General features: G+C 43.9%; 1 protein-coding gene across 2 annotated transcripts; it reads right to left on the bottom strand.

Moving 5' to 3' along the window:
• Positions 1–4660: 4660 nt before the first annotated feature.
• LOC101755868 (protein LOL4) lies at positions 4661–6868 on the bottom strand. 2 transcript variants are annotated; one of them, XM_004972885.3, is made up of 6 exons: positions 6653–6868; positions 5881–6108; positions 5673–5782; positions 5533–5571; positions 5081–5143; positions 4661–4961 (listed from the first exon to the last, which is right to left on the bottom strand). In XM_004972885.3, exons 2-6 carry the CDS (start codon positions 6104–6106, stop codon positions 4920–4922), a joined length of 480 nt encoding a protein of 159 aa, XP_004972942.1. In that variant the 5' UTR covers positions 6107–6108; positions 6653–6868; the 3' UTR covers positions 4661–4919. The 2 variants fall into 2 exon arrangements, with proteins under 2 accessions (XP_004972942.1, XP_004972941.1); XM_004972884.4 differs by lacking the exon at positions 6653–6868 and adding an exon at positions 6420–6637 and having other exon boundaries at positions 5673–5785.
• Positions 6869–17876: the final 11008 nt, after the last annotated feature.

Genomic DNA, 17876 nt, shown 5'->3' with positions numbered 1-17876 from the left:
CATCATCATCTGAAGCAGCTGGAGAGGAAGGCGATGGCATGTCAAGATCAAGGTCATCATTGTCTGACTCAGAAGAGGAAGTCTGCACTTCTTCCAGAACAGGGATTAGCTTCTTTCTCTTCCTATTGCCCTGCTGCTGGAGCTGTACACCTCTCCTTTTTGGTTGTGTTGCTGCTGCATCTCCCTGTGATGATGATGCACCTTGACCTTGAGCACCTGAAGGTTCTTGCTCTTGTTCTGAGTTTGCATTTGGCCCACTCCCAGTGATCCATTCATTATCTTTATCTTCTAAAATATTAGCTACTATTTTCTCAATAGGGTCTCTGTTCTTGTTTTCTCTTTTTTGCTTGAGTTTAGAGTTGAACTTGACAAAGACAAGGTCTTTCAACCTTGCATGTTGAAGCTTGTTGCGTCTCTTTGTGTGGACCTATATGTAGGAAAAAAAATAAAAAATGCAATACTAAATCCAGTAAGAAAAACAAGTCTTTACTATTTACTTGCTCATATGTACTCCAATTTCTTTCCCAAGCTAAGGAACTGCATGTCAAACCCAAAATCCTTGTAGCCAATTTCCTGAGTCTTGGTGTACTTGTTCCATGGTTCAGCCACCATTTAGCTTCAAACAAGGGACAAAAAATAAAAAAAACATTTAAATGACTGACTACTAAATTATTAGAATTATGAATGAAAAACAACTAAACAAGTCAGGAAATACCTGGATCAAAATGCTTGTTTTTCCATTGCCTTTTGGCAATCTCCTTTCCAAATGTCCCATCCCCATCCTGATATAGCTGAAGTTCTTGAATGATCTGGAACTTCTACATTCTCAACCATCTTTGTAATGCAAGTTATTAGACCTTCTCTAAATGATTCATCTAGCTCAATATCTTACCACAATAGTTGCACCTTAGTGAATGTTTCTTCCTTGGATCTGGCAATGTGCAGTGCTTCCAAGCTAGGTCTGCTGAATCAACACATACAGAACCTGTTTGTGCTGTTGATGCTGTACTTGACAAGCCATTACCTACAAATTAGTGTACATAATGTTAATGTCACCGGCACAATCAAAATAAAAAATTGAGACAGCAAGCTATCAAAACAAATAACTTCTATACTATCACAGATTCACATTTCACTTTACAGTTCGTAGTCAGTACACACTAGAGTACTAGAGGCCAGACTACACAACGAGTCAATGACACATGAACTGAACCCTATTAGCTATTAGCCTATTGCTGAAAGTCTAAAATTGAAATGAAAATTGAAAACAGATCAAATCAATAGAAGAAAGATTGAAATATATGAAAGATGTAGACTTGTAGCACTTGCCTTGCCCGACTGGCTCATTATGATTTGCATCTATGCTTGTAGGTGTTGCCTAAGCCTAAGACATTATTGCTGCCTCTAGTCCTGCTGATCTGCCGTGTGCAACAGAGGAGCCACCACCCTCTCATTGAGACGCCAAGCTGGAGTTCCTTCTGGTCACAGGCACAAGCCACGACAAAGGGGAGATGCACTCTCAGGCGAATTAGACACCGGCGGTGGTGGCGAATTTTTGGACGGGAATGACACAAGGAGAGGAGGGGAATCTCGAGTGCTAGGGTTTCCAAGGAGAGCAGGAACGTATATACGATCTATTGGGTTAGTACTTAGTGTTAGGCCGCCGAACAAGTGCTGGAAATCGGCCTACCTTCGAATTTTGGCCCGCGGCTGACTACCCGGCCATAGAACGCTAAACGCTATAGACCGCTACGCCATTTAGCGCTGCTATTTCACGCAATAGCGATTGTAGCAGCCATATCAGCATTATGCACTGTATCGTAGCGCCTATGTCTCCAAAACGCTATAGGCCCAGCTAAAGCGACGCTAGAGCCCGCTGTTTCGTACATTGCAATATTCTCATACCCGAGGACCTGAAACCCCATGAAACACGACACGAGATAATTTCCGGTTTTACATTATGAGTGAAAAGCCCTGTCAAGAAGAACAATGCGGCATCTTAAAAACTTTCTTTCTAGTAGAGTTTAGGGTCTAGGCTGCAGAATCTTCAGCTGCACTAGGGCAGAAAAGATTTGTGCTGGTGGGTAAAACACATTTGCGCCAGTGGGTTGCCTAACCGCCAGCAACCTTGAGCTAGCAGAAATGGGCATCTGCGTTGGTGGGTGAGCGCCCGCCAGCAGAAATGGATTTGTGCTAGCGGGCCTCTTAAGCCAGCATAGGTAGAATTCACTTTTGAAATTTTAATTTTTCCCACCATTTTTTCTAATTTATTTCCCGCCAATTCTAAAATTATTATTTCTTGCCAATTTAAAATATGTATCTCCAACCACAAAGCAAATTAAAACATGGACAATATATAAATTTTCATACCATTAAACATTCCACAGCAATATTACATAAATATGAAATATTCATATTCACTACTACATAAAAAACAAAAGAAAAGGCCGGCGCGTTCCTGCCGCCCACCCCCCACGCCTAGGGCTGGCCGCCGCCGCCGCCAAGCACGCTCGCCACCCGCGCCAGCCAGGGTTGAGCTGGCTGCCTGCCCGTGCCGCTCACCTGGTGCCGGCCCCGCTCGCCACCTGCTGTGCTGGGGTCGCCGCCGCCACGCACCCGCCACCCGCACCCCGCGTCTAGGGTCGGCCGCCGCGCCTGCCGCCCGTGCGCCCGTGCCTGGGGCTGGCCGCTGCCGCCGTGCGCGCCCCCGCGCCGCTCGCCTGGTGCCACCCGCGCGCCCGCCGCCTACACCCCCGTGCCTGGGGCCGGCTCCACCTGTTTGATATTGTTGCAAATTGCGCCAGAATGACAGCACGACCCCACGGATCGGTGATAGTGTCAACCTGCATGGGGTCAAGGTGGGTAGCGTGGTTCTATGTGCGCGGTCTTGCACGGCGGCAGCCTGGCCACATGCCTGGGGAGTAGCCATCAGCAGGGCTCAAATCCACCTGCATTGATAGCGTTAGTGCCACGGAGCCACTAGTAATCCACCACCCGTCCCAACCTACCAACAAAGTAACAACACGAGCAGCAATCCAATGTCAGCGCAGATACACAATCCATCTTGCAGTCAACGGGATTCTGTTGGTGGAAAAGAGAAAAGAAAGCGAGAGGGGGGGCATAGGCGACCCAACTGTGGAGGCCTGCTGCACCACAGGGGCCCGGGCGGCGCGGCCCTGCAGGGCAAGGCAACGTGGCGATGGCACGCGGGGGTGGTGCCGCCATAGGGGGCAGGGGTGACACTCGCTTGGTGCCGGCCCTGCCACCCGCCCGCCGCTCGCACCCCGTGTCTGGTGCCGGCTACCTGTGCGCCAGCCAGGGCTAGGGAGAGAGTGAGAAATGAGCGTGGGAGGGATTGAGAGAGATGAGTTTGAGAGAGATAAGGCCTAAGCATGGGAGGGATGGGTGCATGCTGAGCTGGGCTAACCTCGTTCAGCCAATGGGAGATCATCATTTTAGAGGTGTGGATCACTGATGTGGTGACCATCATAAATTTAGAAAGCATCTGTGCTGGTGGGCAATAGAGTCGCCCGCCAGTAGAGAGGAATCTCTGCTGGCGGGTGGCTTTATTGCCCGTGAGCACAGATAATTTTAAAAAAAATAAAAAGTCTTTTAAAATTAGTAAATGAATTCAAACATATCTTAAACTTGTACATATGAACATACATGTCACATAGTGCATCTAAAAATTACAGTTGGATAGAAATCATAATTTTTATGAATTAGTTAGTTTACATGTTACTATAGTACTAAGTTAGTGCACAAGCTTAAAGCCTCACTTGTGTTATTTTGAAATGTTGGAGATGAACAATATATATTCCAATTTTCTTATAACATATTGAAACTTCTATGTCAAGATTGTGAACTCATAAAATGATTCCATACCAATTTATATAGTTTTTGGACCACGTTTAGATATTATTAGAATTTATTTTCACTAAAATTTTTAATAGAAGTGAGAAATGTACCTAAAAGCTTTGTGAATCTTTCATGGACTTTCATGGTTTGAATTAAAATGAAACATGTGTCTTTAACATCATTTTTCTGAAATTTTTTGATCTTATTTGTGAAAAATTTAGTTTAGATACATGCTAATTGCAATAAACATCCTTATAATCATTTAAACCATAAATTTTTTGCAACGCCTACACAACAACATATACATAGTCTAATATATGTTAAAAATATACCATGATATGTAAAATAAAGTTTTTAACTAGTTTAATTTTTTTTCCTTCCCATCCATATAAATTGAAAAGTATTTGTGCTGGTGGGTGACATAAGGACACGCCAGCACAAATGACCTTCATTTGTGCTGGCGGGTGACATAAGGTCGCACCTGTGCTGTGCTGGTGGGTTTTTTACGGAGTGGGCTCAGACCCTTTTGTGTTGGCAGGTGCCAATATCGTCCGCCAGTACTGAAAATTTTATGAGCCAGCACAAATCTTTTCTGACCTGTGCTGGTCAAATCTTATCATGAGGAATGCTTGGAATAGGAGTACCACTTTTTTGTGCACAGTAAAGGAAGCAGGCACATCCCCTGTGGCTATCACTATCCTTTTTGGCGCAAAGCAGTTGTCTCAAATTTTTCAACTGAAGAATCGGAATTCACAAAGCGGGAGAGAGTGCAAAGCCGACTCAGCGTGTCTAAGCTTGGTAGGACAAGGAATAAAATTCTCAGGACACAATGCCTCGCTCCTTTCCATTCCTTTTTGGCTTGGAGTACATAGGCTAGCGCACACGGCCATCATATTTACATTTTCAGATCTTTTGCCGTTCAACTGTTACAATTTTTTATCAAGCTTCAAAACACACTTGATTTTACATTAATTCGATGATAATAGTTATACATGTTCATCACCGAGGGTTTAATCAGTAGATCCTCGGGATGCTGGTGCCGCGGAGAAGTTTTAGCTTGGTCATCTTTTCCACGAGGTGACGCCAACGGCGACATTGCTCACCTGGATCAGAACAAACAAAGCAGTCAAGTCAGATTGATAGTTCATAGTTCACTTGCTGACTTGACAAAGAGTGAAAGAGAGAGAATGAATTATGGTCAGAGTGTTAGAGATAAGCTCACCAGTTTGCCCTTTTCATCCAGCGTCTTAGGATTCTCCACCAGAACCGTCTGGGGCCGAGCATCCTGCAAGTAGGAACATGAAAGTTCAGCGAATAAAGCCCGTGTCATTATCGTCCAACATTTTTGACATCAGTCTAGATTCAGACTGTTTGGTTCAACCCTATGGACCAGCAATTCCATCCCGATACTAGACATGGTCCAGAGGATTTTGAAGCTAAAAATCTCGGCGGGAAGCATCTGAGTGTGCTAATCATTGGTACTTGCCTACCGTGGAACTGATTCCCATGAAACCATGGAGCAACCTGAACCTACCAATGTTGTGATCTTTTGGGAAGGACAACCCAACCCTACCCTACTGGTTGACGCAACGAAAAGGGTGGTTGCGCTGCGATCATCGATTGCAGAAAATTGAAGTGACTGCACATAGACTTGGAAAAGCGAGGAGAACATACCGATTGCGCAGGCCGTGCGGAGCCACCAGAGTTGTTGTTCTGCAGAAAGGTTGTAAATGGAGCATGAGTTAGTTTTTTTATCACTGATGGCATGTCGGTTCAGCAATGAGCAAAAGCTACTAGGTTTGCAATTAACATACCCTGACAGGATTAACACAGCGACATGTTGGGCATCCGACGGTTGAGGCTCCCGGTGGGTATGCCAGAGTAGTCCGGCAATGCCCGCATGACAGGTGGCCAATCTGGTTCGCTGCTTCACAATCAGGAGCAGAAACCTTGTGTCAGTTGCACTGAATTTGCAGGTGAATGCAACTGCAATCGTTTGTTTATTTGCAGATGAGGTTTTACCTGATCTTGTCGAGTTCACCCTGCCGCAGTGCGGGCAGCGAATGTTGGCGGCGCCGCGGTTGTACACGAGCATGGTGAAGCAGCCGCCGCAGACGAGTTCAGACATCTCCGATCCTGATGGATTGGCGGCGGTGAAAGTGTTGCAGCCTGGACAGCAGACGCCGGTGGCTCCTCTCCGGTACTCAAGGACACGCTTGCAGCCGCTGCAGATCAGCTGGTCCTGCATACCTGCAGTTGGAACATGGTGGTGTGTGGTTAGAAACACGAACTTGATCACATCGCTTCCAAATTCCAAACCAGTTGCAAAAGGATGCATCGTCACTTTTTCACGTGATGGTCTATAATAGGCTAATACGCGTAGTTGCATACACAAAACAGAAACTGCTGCTTAATCCTATCTGCAGGCATCTGTATGCAATAACTGTTGGAAAAAGGTGTACGCCAGTGCAACAGCGAGCTATGCTCTACTGCATTTGCAGATAAAGGACTTGTGTGCCGGCGATCACATTTTGCTGCCAGGTGTCTGTGCATGATCCAACCTGAGATGTCTGAACCTCTATGATCTCAGGAACCGATCGATCAAATGGAAACCAGGCTACACAATGTGCATGCTGTGGCAGCCATAGATCAAACCCAAACCTTGCCCCCATGGTAAGCTCTAAAGCGCATCAAGAAAAGAGACCGCGACAACGAGAGAGAAAGGAATACTTGGAGAGCACAGAAATCCTCTTGGCTGCTAAACCCAAGCAAGAACCCAAGAAAAGAACATTACCAAGGCAAGAGCCCCAAGAATTGAATTGGTATCTCCGGACCCGACTAGGCAAACTTGAGCTAGTTTTAACTTTCAACTGAGCTCTGCCAACGAGATTGAGAACGAAGCTGGGCGTGAGAGAGATGAGAGTGATGAGATGGAGGAGAAGGCTTGTGGAGCTCCACGGTGGCAGGAGACGGTGCGTCCGGGCGCGGGATTTAAGGGCGGCGGGATGGGAGATGGGCGAGCTGAGGGGATAAATTCGCTCCGGCCGGGGGAAGGAATCCGGGCAAAGAAATCGACGTCGGCGCGGGGATGATGAGTGGATGGGCGTGCGATGCGTCGCGTGGGACGGGATGCCTTTCGGATATGGCCGAATTCCCGCGCCGGCCTTCCTCCTCCTCCTCCAATTCCTCCCCCTGGCCCGACCCCTCTCTCCCTCCATCGAATCTTCTCATCTCTCTCCTTGGATGGAGCCAATAATTCGGCTTGGCCAAGCAGCTTGTTTTCGGAATTGTTAATTCGATCGGGGCGAGCTGGATTCGATTCTGACTTGTCAAGGCGGGCGACAAGTGTGCTCGCCTCGCCTGCAATTGCAGTTTGGAATTGCGGTTTGAGTTCCGCCTTGGCGCGCCTTCCAACTGCCTTCGGGCGACGAATGCCTTTCCGCTGCGACTTTGCAAAGCCGTACGTACGCGTAACCGCCCAAATCTCCCCTTTTGCCTACCACTCTTTTTTTTTCTTTCTTTCTATTTGCATATTTTTCTCCCTGCTTAGAGTATATACTAGCATAAATGCCCGTGCGTTATTCCGGTTTCTTACTTGCTCCCAAGTTGTCATCCACTAGCTTCTAGTTCGCTTGCTTCACTTCGTAATCTGGTTTAGAATGTTTCAATTTTTATACATATGTAATGTGTCCTACATCTAGTTCAAACATGCATTAAAACTTCTAGTAAGATTCCGAACTAATGGCTTAGCTTTATGAATATGCAAGTTATTAAAAACATAAGATATAAGATATTGTCCACAAAACTTTCAGCCTATAAAAAGAAAAACTCAGTCCTTTATTATAATATGCTCAACAATTCATGCCTGAGTGTATACAGCCTGACATCATAGCCTGGTTGCTCCAAGAAACATGAGAAATCAACCGATGCAAGTATCGTTCTGCAATTTGCTCCTCATAATATAGTCCATGATGACCAAATATTCTACCTACAAATTAATTTTCAGATTCAGATAGTAAAGGCATAGCAGTCCACCTACTATCTTGCGGCTGAAAATTTCAAAATATAAGGACAAATCGTATTTAAGATTTGATTGTCCATCAGTTGGGCTAAAATCCTTCATAACAAAAAACCATGATTATTGTTAGGCATCTAAGAGAGAGCGTTGTATTAAGACGAACACAAATTGTAGAAGAGAAGGCATTGCACTTGAGTGACCATGAAATGTGCCCCCAAGAAGTACCACACCATCCGAGTGACCCACGATAAGCTCCTCGATCATATTACAAAATAAGTGGAGCAAAAAGATCCCTGTTATCATTAATTTACCTCTCTTATCGTTAATTCTTGTGACTTAAAAAGTATCCATGTTGATGAGCAGCGACGTGCTCCAGTGGATTTTTCCTCGTCATCCTACGCATATGATTCCCAATTGTGGATTGCCCTCCTAGTGATGCAGCAGTGGGCAATGGAGCTTCTTGCTGAGGCCGAAGCGGTAGCCCTTCTGGCAGGTGGTGGTGAGTGTTGCTGACGAAGATGACATCAACTAGCGCTGCCTCTGGTTGAGGACTATTGCTGGGCATGCGAGCGAATCCACACTGGTGGGTGGTGGCATACGTCACTATGGTCATGTGAGATCTGCTGCACGTCATGGGGGAGCTCCTCCACCACTATGTTATGCTTGTGACGCCTCCCCGTTGGGATTAGCTTAAGGTTCCGGCAAAGGGTGACGGCGATGTCCACCCTCGTCGGAAGCTGCGGCACCCCATCCCCCACATGCGGTGGCGTACCTGCACTAGGACCCCTACCCCAAATTCCTGTGTCCTCCCCTTGGCAAAAACTCTGGTGAGCTTGTCCCTACCCCTCCCGCCCCGCCAACCTTCCTCATCTCGACGGTTCCCTGTGCCGCCAGTTCTACTGCCGCTACCTAGCGCCATGACCAAGTGGTGGCGGTTCTAATGCCCCTGCTCCTATCCGTCCAAACAGCTCCTCCATCTTTCGTGTTCGGTGGCCAGTGCCACCCAACATTAATGTGCCTACCACCGGCTCTCCCTTTAAGGCCACCGGCTCCTGGAGAAAAATCTCGGCGCTGAATCCTGAAACCCGAACCTAGCTAGCCTCGCTGATGTCGAGAAAGGTGACCCAGACGCTCGAATTGGAAGGATCAGAGCTTGTTTGGGACACAAATCAATGATAGACAAACCAAGTGTTGAGAACCTCTAGAACACCTGAGTGTCATAGGGTTTTCACCGTTTACCACGATGCCACATAATTGTTCTCTCTTATTTTAGTTAAGGTTTTTTTTTGCAAATGGTTGTGTCATGTGTGTAAATGTGGTATTTTGTTTCAAACAAGTACCTACTACACAATCCCGTTGTAGTAAGATATCTTGTACCCGTAAGCTCCAACATGTATACCTACCCCTGTGTAGGTTGTAACCACCTTGATCTGATGTTGGCTAGTTATTAGGCGCCTTCTGCATTTTGTCTCACCATATCTCTACTCTAGATATTAAGTGATCGCCAACAAGTACTTAAGTTGTGCCATTTAACAGTGCGAACCATAAATCATACAAATATACAGTAGGGATTGAGTAAAGGAGCAGAGAGGTTGAGCCAGCCTACCATGCCTAGGTTAAAGCGAACTCCAACATATCCTTTGAGAATAGAGGTTGAGTTCACCTCAATAGAGTTCAACAACTAATCAACTATGTTTCCACTTAAAAATATACAAAATCTCAAACTCAGCTCACATAAGCTAAGAAAACTATACCTGCTAGCACTTATACTGTAAACTTTGACCTTGTTAAGTGAGATTGAGAAAACTACCGATTATACTTCTATAGCGACAGGCACATCACTTATCACAAAATAAATGGCCATTGACAAGTTCAAATGTTAGACCGACCTACCATTTCATTCCTAGTGGACAAGGATGGAACCAAGCCCATGGCCCCCTGCCATATGATTTGTGTTAAGCCTTAATTAATTAGAATGCTATAGTTTGTGTACATGTACGAATTAAGTTAAATAAATCTTTAGCAGTTAAGTGTTGAAATGAAGTATTAATTAATTTCAAACAAAACTAGCGTTTGGACCAAGCTAATAGCCTCTCAAGTGCATCCATGGATTGATTTAATTTTTTTCCAAAACTTCAAACTAGTACTTGTACTACACACATATGCAAAATTTAAACTTTTAACATATCGCACTCTCAAGGGTCATGATGAATCGGGGCACCAAACACTGTGATAATCACTTTCGATGTAATGTGAGCACAATCGTTATGTGTGTATCTTGAGAGTGAGTTAGACACCTCCGAAGTTTAATGTGCCCACATTTTCTCATTAGCTCATCAAAAGTTCAAAAAATATAACACAAGAAAGTTTGAAACAAAAAATCCACCTATATAATTAGCCACCCAAAACAACCTTTTTTTTATAAAAATACATTTTATGAAAATAATAAAGAGGTCATCAACCACCATTACAAGAGAATGTTGACGACTATCTTGGTCCCCCTATAGTTCAATTCTGGCTTCGTCCCCGCTAGCTGACAAAGACGCAATTGTACAATCACTTCAGGTAACTATATCCATGGATGCTTAAGTAATTACTCTTGTTGGAATGTTGTGTGATCAGTGATCACCTCACTCAGAGAGTTATTGGTTCCACCCATATGAACAAGCATGAGCATATATGACGTGGCGACCATATGATCAAGTCACTTTGCGAGGAAGAAGAAAAGATCTGACGAATAATAGGGGGCAAAGATCGGTTGCAGCGCTGGTAACGAACAGCACCAGTTAGTTACAGATTCTCTCTCGGACAGGCATCGCCCTCGGCGCATGCATCTTTCCTAGTCAGACCACCTCTGTAGCCGCCACGTGGCCGTGTGATCCCTTCATTCAGTTACGCCACGTCAGCGTTTATTATTCTCCCGGGTCAAATCATCAGCCCAATGTCAAAGGGAATACTTCTACAGGAGGCTGTGACACGTGGATGGCTGCCATAGCGTGGCCTTTCTATCGGCATCCCTCAATACTCGTGCAGGCACAGCTCCTGGCAACCGCATGATGCACTTTGCACAACAGATAAACCCAATTGTCAAAACGAGTTGGAAATATGAAGATGATAAACCTTTCCTCAGGAAAAAGGCTAATAATGTCGGTTAAATTAGTACTCCTATTTAAATAGAGAATTGACCTTTTTTCCCCACTCAAGTGCTAATGATAAATTCTTTGGGCGATAATGCTCATTGATTGATTTTAATTTGATAAACTTTTGTTTTTGTTCATGGAGATAGATGCCATCGCAAATAAAGCTAGTTTCGCGACATTTGGAAAATGATGTATATCAGATTCACTCTTGTGGGTCCTGGAACCATATGTCAAACTCACTCCTCTACTTGCAGTTTCCATTCTGGAGGTGCATCATCTTTTGCCACCATTTTTTTTTATTTTTTTCCTCCGTATAATTTGTCGCCACTCACACTCCCGTCAAGCATCTTGTGCATACAGATATGCTATATACTTCACTGTGTCCATGGACAGCCAGCGTATCACATCATTTTGACCAAAAAACTCACATCAACAGGTTCACAAAGAAAAAAAAAAGCTTCCAAAAAGAAGAGAGGAAAAAGCCTGCAGATGCAAAAAAACATACGTCTCTGCATACGTACTCTAAGCTTGACTGGTCTGGATAAGCTAAGCCGTGTACGTGTCTTTGTTGGAAGCTGGGACACCACACGTAGCAATTCTTATCGCCAATGTTATCCTCCTCTTGGGTTTGCATGCCCTGGCTTTTCAGAATTATTCCCTCACACTGTCTCTCCCTGGCTACATTCGTACACAAGGCTAACTCAGCAAGCTGTTAGCTACTATACTGCCTAGAGTTCAGATATTTCGTCCTACGTACGTGCCATGCATGAACCTAGCTGACTAGATGTATAGGGTGATGATCTGGCTGTGTATGAGACAGATGGAACATTTGATGGATTTCCCTATGCGTTTTGAAATAATCGACATGGAAATGTGTATAACTTTCCCGCGCGGTTCGGCCATAATCGTTAAAAAGAAATTCTCACCGATGTAGAAAATTCCGATTTCCAGTAGTGTACCTAAGAAGTAGACCTTTAATGTTCTATGAATTACTGGATAACATACCGCTGCCATCCAGAACAAGAACGTGCCATGAGCGTGTGCAGTCAAAAACATATTTGAAACTTTAATTTGACCCATTCTATAAAAGGATTTAAGCTTTGTCACATCAAAATGGTATCTGTAGTGTTTTACCCCAACAAAATACTTCAATGGTATTATACTTTACAAAAAGTAAAGTAATACATTGGGTAGCGTATGCTTACAAAAAGTAATGGTCAAAAAGTAATACATTGGCGCTAAGCTAGCTTTACACGAAAGCAAATGGGACCCAATAATGTAGTATTGGTTATCTCTAGCTACTTGTTTCCTTCACGAGAGATATACCTTATTATTTCACTGATTTCTGAAAATCAGTTCATGTCAACCTTTGCAATTGACAATTATTTTTCGATGGTAGTATATATTATGTCCGATATTTAACACATTATCTACTAACCAACAAGAGATTATTTTAGTGGCCACCTGGTTTTTCTCTCTAAGAAACCCCTTCTTTATTAGCCAGAAAGCCATTACTGGATTAGTGCTCAAGCACCCAAGTGGAAGGAGAAATATGTCTAAGGTTTTGCTAGTAGAATATGCAAATGTGCCACAATTTTCTTTATGAGGTAACAGAATATGCTGTCTACAAGGCTAGCATAGCATACTAATGCCTAAAGCAGAAAAGCGCACACATAGGTTGCCCAAGAAAAGAACATAGAATTTCAAGGGATGCGAATGTTGTGAATGATTGAATTTCTGAATCTTTTCTGCATACCACCCTATGTTTTCTTCCTATTATGCATCATTATATCTTTATTTCATTATTAGTGACACCTGAGCAAACTACTATTTCCTTCCTCAAAAAACTTAAACCTTAGCTTAATAAACTAGAAGAATATACTCATCTAATTTATTTGCATAAGGTGATTAAGCATTCACCGCATAATAATGGCATGCATGATAAAAGCGTGGAGTAATAAATAGTTTTTTTACACAATACCTACATGATCACATCCAACAGACTAGTCGGCAAATTTTCAGATTAACGAAGTCACCATATGTGCCTCATTGTTGATGACCACATCAACTACCATTGAAACACTACTAGAGAAACCACTTTCAATCCACTCAAAATATACATGTCAAAGTTGGGCCAAGTAATAATGCTAACATAAGTACTAGGTCCCACTTTAGCCGGTATATTTGTGGTGGATGGAAGGCCTCGTAGGATTTTAGTAATGGTTGGTACCAACCTGTACTAATGTAGCATTAGTACTGAGTGTCAACACTAAACGGTACTAAAGATAGGCATTGGTGTCACCAACCAGTACTAAAAGTTTATCCATGGGTGAATTCAAAAGGAAAAGCATCCCTTATCCAAGTTAGATGTGATGTGTAAGTGAGATGGTAAGAAAGCTATGCATGAGGCAAGATGTTCTGGGTTCGAATCCCACACACCGTGCATACTCATATTTTGCATGAAAAATCAAGATGTATGCATGTATGCAGGCCACCCGGGATTTATACAAATTTTTTAATATTTTTTGATGTAAAACTCTTTAGAACCGGTTGGTCTTAAGGACTCAAACTTAGGTGGTTAAGTTCCACCACAAATAACCTAAGCAATGAAGTAGAGGTTGATGTCAAAAGATGATTTGTCATCTACATAGTTTGCCATAGTCGGCAACGATTTTGTGAAAGGAAGAATACTTGCAATGCACATGTCCACGAAACTTCCAAAGAAAATTTGATTGGTGCTTGCATGCCAAATTAAATGAGTGATTGAGAAGCAAAGAATGGGAATTGTACCCTGCTGCATCCCAACAACAATATCTGATAAAAATATGATATCGATCCAAAGTGGCCGAAAGGCTAAACATGGAGGGCCATTCCATCCCCATTGCCAAATCACTTCATTCCTTTCTCTCTTAGGAATCCAATCACGTCGATCAATCAAGCTGAAGGTTTTATCATCACAAGCTCTTGCTTTAAATTTTCTACGGTCTATAGCTAGTTACTTAATAGGCAGAGAGAGAAGATTAGTGCCTTAGTTTGACAGATGAGCAGACAAGCTATAAGTGAGCATCGAACAAGAGTATACAATACCTTGGGTGATGGAAGTTTCAAGCACGTGAAACACGACCACAAACTGTAGAAATTGCGACTCGTTGCATGGGATACATGGGAGCAATTAGTCTATCATAGCTAGGACAAAGCCAACACTTGATTCACTAGATTGCTTTAAAATTGCTCTTTGAATCTAGTTAGATCTACGCGCCTAACTCCTTAAGTCTAGGTTGATGGTGTCGGTTGTGTAATCTTCTTTTCTGCTTGATGAAATATGTGTGTGTTTAAGGAACCTAGATGACACCATGGGATAGGTTAAGACACCGTTCATGTATTTTACTCTAGAAAAGTGATACAATTTGAAATGTAATGCAAACTTTACAAATAATTAACTGAGGCGGTTTGGTACAAATGAAAAAGGCGTGGTATATTCCATCTATCTTTAAAAGTGTAAATGTTGTTTGGCACCATCTTGGTCACAAGATTTGATCATTCACCTTATTGAAAAATTTAGCACAAATACGTAAAAATATAAGTTAGTCTTAAAGTACCTTCCAATACGCCAGAAAAGCTTTGGCCTGGTGGGTTTCACACCCGCCAGTAACATTCTGCCAGCACAAATGTCTATTTGCGCTGGCGGGTGCTCGTCCGCCAGTATAGACTATCCACTCTTTTCTACATCCCTTGCACTACCGGAAACAGGAACGTTGCCGAGTGTAAAATCTTTGCCGAGTGCTTTCTGTCAGGCACTCGGCAAACACACCATTTGCCGAGTGTATATTGGCAGACACTCGGCAAAAATAATACACTCGGCGAACAACAGCTTTGCCGAGTATCGCAAATAAGACACTCGGCAAACCTAAACACGACACTCAGCAACGACTTGACACTCGGTAAATCTCCAGCACGTGGCTCGCATGTGCGCCGTCCGTTAGGGGAGTGTGCCGACCATTAGTACATTGGTTAATACATCAGCTTCGCTGGACATTCTTGAAATAATAATTGTATGCAACGTGTCTATACGCAGGACTTCTATAGATGCCAGGAGGGATTCGAGGCTAGGGCGGCCTCCATCACTGAACAAGCCACCAAGAAGCTCATCAAGGACATGCACTATGAGGCGCGGGTTCAGGCCATCATCGAGTTCTATGCTGAATTCAGAAGGATGAAGGTCAAAAAAGAAGAGGCAAGGACAATGAACTTGACCAAGGAAGAATAAATGGCGATACGTACAGAAAGTTAATATTTATTATTTCTGAGATTAATTACGCTTAATTTCTTTTGTTATATGTCAGACACTTGATGATGTAGGTGCCTCCGTGGTGGTGCCGAGCCTATACCCGGTGTTGGGAACAAATGGTGGAGGTGTGGTTGCAGCCCGGGTGATTGGAGAACCACCTTGCTTGCTGGGAGCGGCATCTGCGTATGCCATATGCATCACGCCATCAAGGCAGCCTGAGCCTTGATGAATACAAGAAAAAATGGGTACGCGAATTCATTTCTTTATTCTCACACTCAATACTGCATACTTTCTAATCCTTTTGCATTTTTGCCGCAGACGTCATCACATGATGGCCAGGAGTGCTCCCGGTTCAAGGCATGTGTTATGTCCAAAAAGGGCAAGGCGACGGCCAACATTGACTTCAACCCGGAGGACCCGCCCGAGGCGTACAGCCATGCTAGCATCCACAGTCGCGTCACCGAGTACACATCAATGTCAAAGGAGGTTCATGGGCCAGAGTTCGATCCGAGCTCTCAGGATATTGATGTAGAAATTGTGATGAGGGTGGGAGGAGGCAAGAAGCATGGCCGGTATTGGATTGGAGATAGCGTGATCGACACTGCCAGTACTCCCAGTCTCTCCCAGATCCGAGCAAGGAGCACGGACTCTAGCCCCGCGATACGGGCACGACCGACTACTGCACAGTTACAGATGCAGGCTCTGCAGGTTATTTCTATTTGTTTCATCGTTCGTTGATTTTTATGTACCTTTTACTTTGCAATAAGATATTGGGATGAAATATTGTAGGCCCAGGTGGAAGTAGAATGGAAGCAACGGAAGGACCTAGAGGCGAGGATCGAGGCATATCGGTAGATAGAAAGGCAGAGGACGGAGTCGATGTTCCATTACATGCAGAGTGTTTTTCAGAGTTTAGGTCAAACTCCACCACCTATACTACCGAACCTATTCCCACCACCTCCACCTCCTGCAGCTACTCCTGTGAGTCACTCTCAACCTTACAATCAATCTAGAATTAAACTAGAAACTACAGGCACTAGAAACTTACACTAGAAAAGTGACAAATGCAATCTCTTTAACTTTGTGCAGAATCAATCGGCGGCATCCATTGCAGAATCATCTTGGGGGCAGTGGCCACCTACACATCCTCCTCAGTGACTTGTTTGAACGGCTATTGTGTTAAGCAAACTTGTGAGTTACTTGTTTAGACTAGAACCTATATGTACTTTTGAATGTTATTTGTATGCTTGTGATGCTTGTGATGGAATCTATATGCCTGTGATGCAATTTATATACCTGTGATCCTTCTATGGTTGTTTTTTGAGAGGGGTCCTTTATACATAACGAATCTGTTTTACAGGTGGTGGAAGGAACACTCGGCAAAGAGGCCAGTTTCTGTTATTCTGAGACTACTTTGCCGAGTATTTTGATACAACACTCGGCAAAGGCGCCATAAAAAGCTGGTGGAAGCGTCCTCTTTGCCGAGTGCCACGAAACCGATACTCGGCAAATACCAAAAGTTCGCCAAGTGCCACGAAACCGACACTCAGCAAACACCAAAAGTTCACCGAGTGTCATGGGCACGACACTCCGCAAAATTTGAATCTTTGCCGAGTGTCTGCGAAACGGCACTCGGCAAAATTTAGACTCTTCGCCGAGTGTCGGGACGGAGGCACTTGGCAAAAGGTCAACGTTTGTCGAGTGTTCTTCCATCTGGCACTCGGTAAAGGCGTCATTACCGTGACAGTCCGTCAACGCCTTTTTGCCGAGTGTTTTTTAGCACTCGGCAAAGCGTTTGCCGAGTGCCCGGCGTTTGACACTCGGCAAATCCACTGTTTGCTGTGGGAAAGTTCGCCAAGTCCAGTTCGCCGAGTGTTACACTCGGCAAACTCTTTGCCGAGTGTTTTTGGACCTTCGCCGAGTGCCTGGGGCACTCGGCAAACGTCCTGTTTCCGGTAGTGTTGTACATACATACGATCTGGCATAGTGTTTAATAATAAAACAAGTAAAAATTGGTATAGTTCTTCTATTAAAGGACGAATCGGTCAATGCCGCATAGAAAGTTAATGGTGCGAAACAGTATTTCTTGCTTTAAATTTTCTACGGTCTATAGCTAGGTACTTAATAGGTAGAGAGAGAAGATTAGTGCCTTAGTTTGACAGATGAGCAGACAAGCTATAAGTGAGCATCGAACAAGAGTATACAATACCTTGGGTGATGGAAGTTTCAAGCACGTGAAACACGACCACAAACTGTAGAAATTGCGACTCGTTGCATGGGATACATGGGAGCAATTAGTCTATTATAGCTAGGACAAAGCCAACACTTGATTCACTAGATTGCTTTAAAATTACTCTTTGAATCTAGTTAGATCTACGAGCCTAACTCTTTAAGTCTAGGTTGATGGTGTCGATTGTGTAATCTTCTTTTCTGCTTGATGAAATATGTGTGTGTTTAAGGAACCTAGATGACACCATGGGATAGGTTAAGACACCGTTCACGTATTTTACTTAGAAAAGTGATACAATTTGAAATGTATATGCAAACTTTACAAATAATTGACTGAGGCGGT

The sequence above is a fragment of the Setaria italica genome, chromosome VI, assembly GCF_000263155.2.
Source record: "Setaria italica strain Yugu1 chromosome VI, Setaria_italica_v2.0, whole genome shotgun sequence".
In the NCBI taxonomy this organism is placed as follows: Eukaryota; Viridiplantae; Streptophyta; class Magnoliopsida; order Poales; family Poaceae; genus Setaria; species Setaria italica.
This window is presented reverse-complemented; position numbering and strand designations above follow the sequence as displayed.